The sequence below is a fragment of the Saccopteryx bilineata genome, chromosome 5 (assembly GCF_036850765.1).
Source record: "Saccopteryx bilineata isolate mSacBil1 chromosome 5, mSacBil1_pri_phased_curated, whole genome shotgun sequence".
In the NCBI taxonomy this organism is placed as follows: Eukaryota; Metazoa; Chordata; class Mammalia; order Chiroptera; family Emballonuridae; genus Saccopteryx; species Saccopteryx bilineata.
In genome coordinates this window covers 116,039,639-116,051,420 of record NC_089494.1, presented here as the reverse complement: position 1 = coordinate 116,051,420, position 11,782 = coordinate 116,039,639, and the positions used below count along the sequence as shown (strand labels likewise).

Here is an 11,782-nt window from a genome sequence, read left to right as displayed (position 1 = left end):
TCACATCTTCCTTTCGGGAGGAGAGTCCAAAGTCCTCCCTGACAGCCCGTCACCCCCACTCACACTGGTGGTTGGGCTGTCCCGCCTAGTGGACAGTTAGAAACCTCTGGATACGAGAAGCATATCTGGGAGAACTTGGAGTGCACTGACAGAGGCAGAAGAATGACCTCTAGTGGTCCTCGCTTGCTTTGTTGGTCCATGGAAGAGCATTTTCAGTGCGGAAAGTGCAGCAAATTCAGAGACTCTACTGTCTAGAAAGAGCACTTACAAATGGATTCTGGCAATTGCAACAAAATAAAAGGCCACAGAATTGCATAGTAAACATTAAATATATTTCTTTATTTTTGGTGACAATACCCATCTAGGGTAACACCAAGTAAAATATATTTTATACATGTTTTTAAAGTCTGTGAAAATTTCAATTAAAAAAATGCTCTCAGAATGAATATTGCAGATAATGTAAATACAGTGGTACCTTGAGATACAAGTTTAATTCGTTCTGTAACCAAGCTCGTAAGTCAGTCAACTCGTATATCGAACAAATTTCTCCCATTTAAAATAACTGATGCCTGACCAGGCGGTGGCGCAGTGGATAGAGCGTCGGACTGGGATGCGGAAGACCCAGGTTCAAGACCCCACGGGCTCATCTGGTTTGAGCAAAAAGCTCACCAGCTTGAGCCCAAGGTCACTGGCTCGAGCAAGGGGTTACTCGGTTTGCTGAAGGCCCACGGTCAAGGCACATATGAGAAAGCAATCAATGAACAACTAAGGTGTTGCAACGCACAACGAAAAACTAATGATTGATGCTTCTCATATCTCCGTTCCTGTCTAATTCTCTCTCTCTCTCCGTCTCTAAGAAAAAATAAATAAAATAACTGAAATAGATTTAATCTGTCCCAGCCCTGTGAAACATCCCCAAATCATCCTAAATTATGAAAACACGTTTTTAATTAAGAAACACAGCCTGACCTGTAGTGGCGCAGTGGATAAAGCGTCGACCTGGAAATGCTGAGGTTGCCGGTTCGAAACCCTGGGCTTGCCTGGTCAAGGCACATATGAGAGTTGATGCTTCCTGCTCCTCCCCCCTTCTCTCTCTGTCTCTCTCCTCTCTCTCCCTCTCTCCTTTCTAAAACGAATAAATAAAAAATTAAAAAAAAAAAAGAAACACATGTATACTTTACCAATGCATAACAAAATATATGAAATAAAAGAAAAAAGTGTTATTTAGTACTGTATTCTTACCTTGGAGACAGACGAGTGTGGCTAACGGAGGTGAATGGTGGAGGAGGAGAGAGGGAGGAAGGGATGCAGGCACTGTAGACACGTAAACTAAAACTGCACTTTCTTACCACTAAATGTAAACTAAAACTGCATTTTCTTTACTTTAAAAAAAACTAAAACTGCACTTTCTTTTTTTTTTTTTTTTTTTTTTTTTTTTACAGAGACAGAGTGTCAGAGTGAGGGATAGACAGACAGGAACTGAGAGATGAGAAGCATCAATCATTAGTTTTTCGTTGTGCATTGCGACACCTTAGTTGTTCATTGATTGCCCTCTCATATGTGCCTTGACCATGGGCCTTCAGCAGACCAAGTAACCCCTTGCTTAAGCCAGCGACCTTGAGTCCAAGCTGGTAAATTTTTGCTCAAACCAGATAAGCCCACACTCAAGCTGGCGACCTCGGGGTCTCGAACCTGGGTCTTCCACATCCCAGTCCGACGCTCTATCCACTGCGCCACTGCCTGGTCAGGCAAACTATTTTTTTTTTTTTATTCATTTTAGAGAGGAGAGGGAGAGACAGAGGAGAGACAGAGAGAGAGAAGTGGGGGAGGAGCTGGAAGCATCAACTCCCATATGTGCCTTGACCAGGCAAGCCCAGGGTTTCGAACCGGCAACCTCAGCATTTCCAGGTCGACGCTTTATCCACTGTGCCACCGCAGGTCAGGCTGCACTTTCTTTACTTAAAATGAAACCACAAAAATTTAATTGTAAAAAAATGTACTTTCTTAACTTTAAACTTAACCTAAGCTTATTATGTATTTTCCATTTAATCATCACCTGTTTTTGCCTTTTTGGCTGCACTTTCAGTACTTTCACTTGCAGGACTTTTAAATAAAAATCTATCCAAAGAGGTTTGCTTTTGCCTGTCTTTAAAATGCTATGGAAATGTGACAAACAAGTGTCATTAAAAAGTGCTGAAGCGGCAGCTTCCCGAATCACGACTCGTATCTCGGAATTTCGCTCAGATCTCGAACAAAAATACAGACCGAGTTGCAGCGCATATCTTAAAAAAAAAATCGTATGTTGGTCTGTTCGTATCTCAAGGTGCCACTGTCAGGCAACAGGTGCATCACAGTATGTACTCATTAAAAGGCACATTTTAAAATCTTATCTTTAGCAAAGCCTTCTCCCAAAGAGTCACTATTATTTTGCAACATGAGAATTTGAAAGAACCGTCTATTAAAAGCAGGGTTAAGGGAGAAGTGTAAGGTACTGATCTTCAGTGAGTCAGAGTGCAGGCAGACCTCTGCGTCCGAAGCTGAGGCTCGTTGAGGCAGGAGGACAAGTGGACAACACACCGGATGCAGCTCCAGAGAAGCCGTCTGCGCACAGCAGGCTCGCCACACCCTCTCTCCGTGCGAACCTTGAACTTCGCAGCACACCACTGTCCCCACGGCACATTTGTTATACTGGAAATTCAGACGATCAAATCAGTCTGTCTTCATTTTCTGATTTGTCCGTTGTTTTTTATTTTGTTGTTGTTTCGGGAGGTTGTGTGTGCACAAGGAGGAGGATGCTTGTTTTTCAGATGAACAGACAGAGAAAAAGTTTAATTCCTTTCAAGAAAGACAAGATCTACCAGAATTATGTCCTCCCTACTTTAGCTCAGAAGTCAAGTTCATAACAATCTTGCATGGTCACATTAAAATGCAGGTTGGTCTCTTTTAGGTGTTTTCTGAACTGTAGGCCTATAAACCCAGGGTTTCCAAAATATTCTCTTCACCTTGCCCTAGAGATTCACCTTCAGGTAACAGACAGACCTGGTGTGACCTGGGCCGAGCTGCCCCACCATATGTAACCCTCAGGGACACTGCTCTGAGCCCGGGGCTGTCCTCAAGGAACAGCATAGGGAGCCTTCCTGCCCTCTGGAGTTGATCCTTACACACAGTACACACAACCAACATAAAAGCAATAAAGCATGCCATGCCCAAGAATAACTATTGTAAGTTTTGGATTTACATAAGATGTGAGTTTCACACAGTCAGCAAGTCTTTCTTGTATTCCTTGTACCTGCAAGGTCCTCTGCTAGCTGACGCTCACAGTCAAACGCAGACACTATACACACAGTTCAAGGGACTCAGAAAGCAGTTTGTTTTTAAAACTGCTCTCCAGGGATGACTGAGTGGTCTCTTAACTCTTTGATGTATTAACTTTCTTTATCTCATAAGATGGAAAGATTGCTAGGAAATTTTATAAAAGACAGGATAGGGAACCCATGGCTCTGGGTCACAACTTTACCGTAGGTTTCCTATTAAAGAACCTGTGTCACTGGTGTCCCCTTTCCAAAGAATGACAAAGGGCAACAGGGCTTCTCTGTGGGAGGCACTGAGTCACATGCCACAAAGGAGCCCGGTGTGGGGGCAGGGTCCTAGCCCTGCCCAGGCAGGAGTAGGTGTGGGGGCAGGGTCCTAGCCCTGCCCAGGCAGGAGTAGGTGTGGGGGCAGGGTCCTAGCCCTGCCCAGGCAGGAGTAGGTGTGGGGGCAGGGTCCTAGCCCTGCCCAGGCAGGAGTGGGAAGCAGCAAGCAGACAGCAGGCGGCACACTTCACAGCCAGGGCTGAGTGTAAGTCCGCTCAGCCTCCAGCAGGACGCAGGACGGCAGGACACTGCTGGAGGCAGGGCAGAGTTTCTTTTTGTAACTCATCCGGTCTATCCTCTAGGGAAAGGTCACAAGGCATAGAGGAATAGCCAGGTGTCTGAATGATTTGCAAGTTCCAAAACCCTTAGGAGAGTTAGCTTTTATCAACTTTATGTCTTAAAACAAGCTTAATTATTTATAGTAATCAAATACTTCTCAAGGTGAATGTAGCACAGGAATCAAAAAGGTAAACTGGTTAACGTCTTAAGGGCTAAGTCACCAAATAATCCTTATATATTTTCAGCTGTTACAACTGGCAAAGCTTTTCAAAAATTTGATTTAATCCAATGAATACAAATGCATAACATTGTTTTGAATCTATGGTAAAAATGAGTAAACGCAGACTGTGATTTACATTCGTTAAACACATGTTGGTTTTAGTGACATACGTCGTAATAAGCACATTGTTGTTGACTGGTATTCAACTTTTAGAATGAATCTATAGATGCAGCAGAAAAGCTTGACTTATGGCAACAGAATGGAAAATTCATGTCATCCTCGCTGATGTAAAGGTAAGAGGTATAACAGAGAGAGAGCTGACCAAAGCCGGAAGGTGAGATCAAGAGACGGCAGGCAGCAGCGTCAGGTCCTCCCTTGCCTTTCAGAGCGGAGGCAGGAGGTGCTGTCAAGACTTGATTAAGAAATAGAAGCTTAGCCTGACCAGGCAGTGGGGTAGTGGATAGAGTGTCGGACTGGGATGCAGAGGACCGAGGTTCGAGACCCCGAGGTTGCCAGCTTGGGCGCGGGCTCATCTGGCTAGAGCAGAAAAAGCTCACCAGCTTGGACCCAAGGTCGCTGGCTCAAGCAAGGGGTTACTCGCTCTGCTGAAGGCCTGCGGTCAAAGCACATATGAGAAAGCAATCAATGAACAACTAAGGTGTTGCAACGAAAAACTAATGATTGATGCTTATCTCTCTCCATTCCTGTCTGTCTGTCCCTATCTATCCCTCTCTCTGACTCTGTCTCTGTAAAAAAAAAAAAGAAAAAAAAAAGCTTAAAGATATATTTTATAAAGGTGTAATTGTCACCAAAAGGGGAATGACAGTGATATGACTGTCAAAATGGGGTTGGGAGTGAGGGGGACAGTGAGCTAACTCCTCATCTACTAAAGCGAGTCATCACGTGCCGGGAATGTCTGAGAATGAAAATCAAGAAATAATGGCATTGAGAACAGTATTGGGAGGTACGGGAGCACCTAGTGAATGATCTGAGCTGGTTCAACAGGACTGAGAAACAGAGTTGGGTCAGGAAGAGCGAGACTAAAGAGCTTCCATTACAGGCACTTCTAGTCCATTAGAATTTTAAAGCATATGAACTTATCATTTTGATTAAATAATTCAATGAGTTTTTAAAATAAAATACCAAAGTCAACTATCGTAACATTAACTGTACATATTAGTCCCTATCCACTATTAATATTTATCCACTGTATTTTATTATAATGTAACTTCTAGACCAACAAAGGTGAATTTTATATTTCAGTTGTCTTTTCACTGGAATTTATATATCATAATTCACCTAATCTAAAACATACATTTTTCTCACATTTTTATGTCATTGAAACCTGGATGGATTCACTTAATTGGCAGGCTTCACTTTCTTTGTGGTACGTACATTATGACGACACCTGACAATTAATGGTGTCTCAGGTAGTGAGATAGGGTACCTGTAGGACATTACATATATATATGGCTGGGTATTTCCTCCTGTGTCATACGCCAGCCACATGCTGGTCTTTAGTGACTTCTCTGGAACACCAGAACACTGCAGGGCCTTTGGACCAGCTGCTCTCTAGCCTGGAAGGAAACCTCCCCACCCCCACCAACTGGCTCCTTCAAGTCATGAAGTCTCAGCTTAAACATCACCTCTTTAGAGAAGAAGCTTGTTGACCACCAAACTGTAGGTATCGCTACTGCCCAGAAACAGTTCCCATCATGTTACCCAGTTTTATTTTCAACAAAACACCCCAATGTTTTCATCCGTCTCTTTCCTCACTAAGCACAAGCTCCAAGAGAGCAGAAACCATGCCCGTCTCATTCAACACCATATCCCAGCACTGAGAATAGGGCCTGACACCTAGCAGGTGCTCACATAGTTCTGGAAAGGGTACCCTAGGAAAATAATACTAGGCTAAGGACACAACAGCTAGTCATTTTGCAAGCTGACTATGTTCCAGAATTATAAATAACATTGCTTCCTCATTTTTCTATGAAAAAGAATCTAGTATGTATAAATTATTTTGTTGGGAATATCTATTTCTGATTGCTATTTAAATATAATTTTAGATATATAATAGCATATGCCAATTATGGAGTAATTTCCATAGCATGAAACAATTATTTGAATCTACCTACTCAAGGCCAGAAATGATATCAAAGAGGTAGCAAATAAGGATGAAGAGAACTAGGTTGTTTCCAGAATATTTTTAAAATTTACTTATTTATTTTTTATTGATTTTAATGGGGTGACATTGATCGATTAGGGGTTTCCAGAATTTGATTTCTTCAACTTCTTAAATTTTAAGAAGAGTAGTCATCTTTTCCAATGAAAAGATGAAGTTAAAATTACTGTTAGTACTTATTTTATTTTCAACAGTCTAGTTCAAAGGATTAAATGAAATAAAGTTTGATATTATAGAACATCAAACAATAATGACTGACTTACTGTCAATTCCTTTAATAGCTGCATTTCACGCATATGACAGATAAAATACAAACAAAGCTAGAATCTGAAAAAGTGTATTTGTCTGCTTTTTTTAATTCAAAAGTCCATAATCCTTTGGGAGGTTATACAAGACTGTTTTCCAGTCAGAACATAATTTCTACAATTTCTACAGTAACCATAAATTCAAAAGGTCCCTGCTGCACCCTCCCCCCATTCACTTTGGCACCTATGTGTGAAACATCACTTCTGAAAAATGGGGAAAATGTGAACACTGGGTTTTTATGACAGTCTCCTTTCCTGATGGGAAAGTTTCTGCTTGCTGAATTTAGAATACAGATTGAAGAAAGATGAACAATATTTCACCAACAAAAATCTTTTTCTAACTATGTGGCTGTCTCAGAAAAACGTGTATTAGAAACAGCAGTCAGTTCTCAGAGGTCAAGGAACAATGGCTTGTCCTTCCTAGCACCTCCCAGTCCAGACCCAGTCGCTCGGCAGCTCCAGGAGCGGCAGCCGTCAGCACGGGCTGCTCCGTGGCTGGAGAGCGTGCTGTCAGCTAGTCCTGGTCGTCAGAAGGACTCCTGCTACACTGAAAGAAGAGGTTCTCCCATCTCCGCACACAGAGAGAGGCTGTCAGGACAAAATGTGTTGATCACGAGTGGAGAAAAAGAGCCTAACCACAGGACTGGCAAGGGGAGGATTCAGTCAAAGATATATTTCTCTAAAAGTCTGATTAGAAAAGTGCATCAGTTATAAAGTATACCACCCTTGAATCTGCACTTAGTCAATTAAAAAGAAGCTCTTACCCCAAAATTAGGATGCTGCAGGAAAACAGCCAATACAGACTATCAGTGGCCAATACCTAAATACAAGGAATACAGCTTTCATTTTTCATGTGTGACAGAATTTATGAGCTTGGTATTGACCTCTTTGGCCCACTGCAATGTCAAGGGCTTATTTCTGCCAGCCACTGACTCACAGATATTTTCCCCATTTAAAGAAGTCTATGTGAATGAGGTTGGGGTGAGCAGGGGACACATCGAGAAGTAGACTAGTCTTCTCTGAATAAGCCCCCCTATGTCCTTAGTGGCAACTGGCTTCAGCCACCATCCTGGCATTCACAGTAAGCAACATCGTTCTTTAAAACTTTTCTTGTTCTTGCTGCTTTTCTTGCCATTCTTGTCCTTGTTTTCTGACATCTTCTTTGCTCTGACTTCTCTCATCAGATCAAAGAATACCTGGGGTGAGGAGGAGGGAAGGGGTAAAAGGACACGGAAGAAAGGTAGGTCACTTAGTGCCTGAATGAAGCAAACAGACTAAGCATAAAGCCACACATATTCTTATAAACCATGTGCCACCAAAAACAAAAAGTCTAGAGCCAATAAGAATAATTAATATTAAAAACATGTTCTACTTCACTAAAGATACATCTTGGCTCATATTATATAACTGGTCAACCTAAGGCCAGAAACATCATACTGTTGCTACCGTTCAACAGCTTATTTCAAAATGGTAAAAAACTTTTTCTTCTGGTAAGTATGATGAGGGATGAAACAACACAAATCTACCACAGTTTGTGACATTACAAATACTGAGTGTGACAGTGGCTTTCCACACATTTCCAACCACCAGAAAAGGAAAATGATATAAAGACCTGTCATTTATTTAATCCTTATAAGGACCATATAAAGGTAGGAACATTATTATGCATGACAGTGTTCCCAGAATAATTCAACAGCACACTTTGGGAACATGGGGGGCCAGGGGGAGTCACAAACAAACGACAGCTCAGCTCGTGCACTACGCAACTGGGAAAGGCAGGGCGAGAAGTGTGCTAGCAGGCCGCCCCTCCCATGCATGCCCCTTCCCTAGTATTTTGAATGCTAGTGTGTTATTTAGATCCCAATGATTATTTGTCACAATAGTTTGGGTTTTGCCCTCTATTTTGCTACCAGCAACTGTGCCAAAGTACTGACTATACCCAAGCAGACAAAATATGCCCCCAAAAGAAACCTTTGAGATTTCTCCTAGGGAACGACTGAGACAATGTAGGAGCTGAGCGTAAGCTTTCTTTTATCTTTGGACAGTCACACAGACCACAGGCTCCTGTGATCTTCACGGGCACCAAGCTTTCTGAGTGTGGGATTTCACAAGCATTCACCACCAGCTCAGGGCACAGAAAAGGACTCCCCACAAACTGGATCAGGCTGATATAAGCACCCCTCTTCTCCAGCCTCTAGGAAAGCACCCCACCCATAACAGCAGCCACAAGAGCTCCAAACGTTACAGACTTTCCTTTCTGTTGTAACGAAAAGCAGGAGGAGGGGAATGGAGTGTATCCAACTTAAAATGATGACAGTTGTTCATGGCTGATTTTATCAACACCTCCTTTCCTGTAAATTGTGAAAACTGTTTACAAATGAATACAATGCTGCCAGTCAGAAGTTTTTGCTGGTTCTTGTTTGGCAGGTCAAGCTGGTCCCGTGGAGAAAGGGCAGTGACAAGCTACTGTGACAGCCCCCACCCCCCACCCTCTCCCATCCAAAGAAATACATGTCAACAGTCTCATGTTGAGAAAACCTTCCTGATTTTTAAAAAACAAGCTCTATGTCTGGATTTCCTATGTGTTTTCTACAGCTGGAAAACAATTTGATAGAGATTTGGAATAGCACAACAATCAACATAAGAGTTGGGATAATACAAAGAAAAGAGTGGCTAGTAAGTGAAATACTTCATATTGCAGACTACAACTAAACAGATTCATGTTGCAGGTGGTGTAAAAGTACTTCTAAAGGCAACTGCTTCTAATACAACATTCTAAATTCCATGATCCTTTAGCATCCTTTCAAGTTAAAGTAAAGCTTAGTTACACATCTCTCCCTTCTCAGATAAGAAATAAAAGAGAATTAATTAATTAATTAATTTGAGAGGCGGGGGGGGGGGGGAGAGAGAGAGAGAGAGAGAGAGAGAACATGGAGCTGCTCTTGCATGTGCCCCGAACCAGGGAATCGAACTGGGAACCTCAGTGCTCCAGGACGATGTTCCAACCAACTGAGCTCTCCCACCAGGGCTAATTTTATCTCCATAAGAAAAAGAACTGTAAGTGACTTTGGGGGATTCAAATGCTGATGCTGCAGGAGACAGGATAGACATACCCCCGTCTGGCTGCCACAGGGGAAAGTGTAGCCTTTACCAGAGCCCCAACCGTGAGGTAAGAGCTGATGGACAAGGTGAAGGCATGGGAGAGCCTCAGCATTCCAGTGTCTAGCTGATAAACTGGGTAACAACCACTTGAAACCTAATTTTTTTTAAAATTTGATTTATTCATTTCTAGAGAGGAGAGAGAGAGGGAGAGAGAGAGGAGAGACAGAGAGAGAGAAAGGGGGAGCATCAACTCCCATATGTGCCTTGACCAGAAAAGTGCAGGGTTTTGAACCGGCGACCTCAGCATTTCCAGGTCGACACTTTATCCACTGCGCCACCACAGGTCAGGCGAAACCTAATTTTTTTAAAAGGCTTAACACTAGCAATCACTAGTAGATGGATTTTCAAATTGTCACTGTTTACCACTATCAAGATCAGGGGTCCCCAAACTACAGCCCGCGGGCCACATGCGGCCCCCTGAGGCCATTTATCCGGCCCCCGCTGCACTTCCAGAAGGGGCACCTCTTTCATTGGTGGTCAATGAAAGGAGCACATTGACCATCTCATTAGCCAAAAGCAGGCCCATAGTTCCCATTGAAATACTGGTCAGTTTCTTGATTTAAATTTACTTGTTTTTTATTTTAAATATTGTATTTGTTCCCATTTTGTTTTTTTACTTTAAAATAAGATATGTGCAGTGTGCATAGGGATTTGTTCATAGTTTTTTTTATAGTCCGGCCCTCCAATGGTCTGAGGGACAGTGAACTGGCCCCCTGTGTAAAAAGTTTGGGAACCCCTGATCAAGATCACTCTTTCAATAGCTTCAGAGACTTGAAAGTATGCTGAAGTTTGGTCAGGGAGAGACAGGAGTCCCTGGAGAGTGATTCCTGTGGGCAAACACTACTTAGAGACTCAGTTATAAAAACAGAACACCTTGGCTCTGAAAAGAGCTAAGTCTAAACAACAGCTCAGTGAGAGCAAAGTCAAGACCTGTGCATTTCTCTGGGGAGCCCCGCGCTGGGCGCAGCCAGCCCTGCACCTGAAGAACAGGCTGTGGAAGGCGGGCGAGCACAGGGAAGCCAGTCATGTGCTCCCTGCATCATGGATGCATTTGTTCCACGACTGGAAGCACACTGAAGAAGCCAAGTTCACCCTTGGCTGATTGCTATAAACAAGAGCTAGTTCCTATGCTTCTCAGCAGTGTTATAACGAAACAAGGTTGAACGAAATGATGTTTTATGAAGACCTGCCCTACTATGTCTATCATTCCAGCACAATCTTTACAAACCCATGGCCTCATCTCACCATATCTGTAAGGGCTGTGCCAACAACATTAAGCACACTCTAGCAGGGCTCACGACAAAGTGCAGGGACTCTGGGTTGTTTTAAACCCAGTGTCAGCCTGACCAGGCGGTGGCGCAGTGGATAGAGCGTCGGGCTGGGATGCAGAGGACCCAGGTTCGAGACTCCAGCAAGGGGTTACTCAGTCTGCTGAAGGCCTGCAGTCAAGGCACGTATGAGAAAGCAATCAACGAACAACTAAGGTGTTGCAATGCGCAATGAAAAACTAATAATTGACGCTTCCCATCTCTCTCCGTTCCTGTCTGTCTGTCCCTGTCTATCCCTCTCTCTCACTCTCTGTCTCTGTAATAAATAAATAAATAAAATTTTAAACCCAGTGTCAAACCCTTCCAGTGCTTCTCATTATGATGACGTACACATCTGGAGAAACCCCTAGTTTCCATAAATGGATCCCTTAAAACCAAGCAGAGGAGATATCTAAGTTCTGCTGTTTCTCCAACCTCCTTCCAAGGAAGCAGCAGTGCACGCCCACCTTGTCCACGTTTGCCCGCGTCTTAGCTGAGGTCTCCACGTACTGCACACCCCACTCCTCGGCCTTGCTCCGCGCCTCCTCCACTGGCACCTGCCTCCGCTCCTCCAGGTCTGATTTGTTTCCCACCACGAGCAATGGAATTTTATCTTCTTCAGCCTTTACGCGAAGGATCTGTTCCCTGCGGCATTACAGCAAAAACAAAGCTGTCAAAATGAAACACTTTGC

General features: G+C 43.2%; 1 protein-coding gene across 2 annotated transcripts in view; it reads right to left on the bottom strand.

Annotated features, from left to right (window-relative positions):
• Positions 1 to 6,869: 6,869 nt before the first annotated feature.
• RALB (RAS like proto-oncogene B) overlaps positions 6,870 to 11,782 on the bottom strand; it is a 60,177-nt gene continuing 55,264 nt past the window's right edge. For both annotated transcript variants that reach the window (XM_066280441.1, XM_066280440.1), the window contains 2 exons: positions 11,558 to 11,735; positions 6,870 to 7,817 (listed from right to left, as the gene is read on the bottom strand). In XM_066280441.1, coding sequence (XP_066136538.1) covers positions 7,698 to 7,817; positions 11,558 to 11,735 — 298 coding nt within the window. In that variant the 3' untranslated portion in view covers positions 6,870 to 7,697. The remainder of the gene's footprint in view (positions 7,818 to 11,557; positions 11,736 to 11,782) is intronic.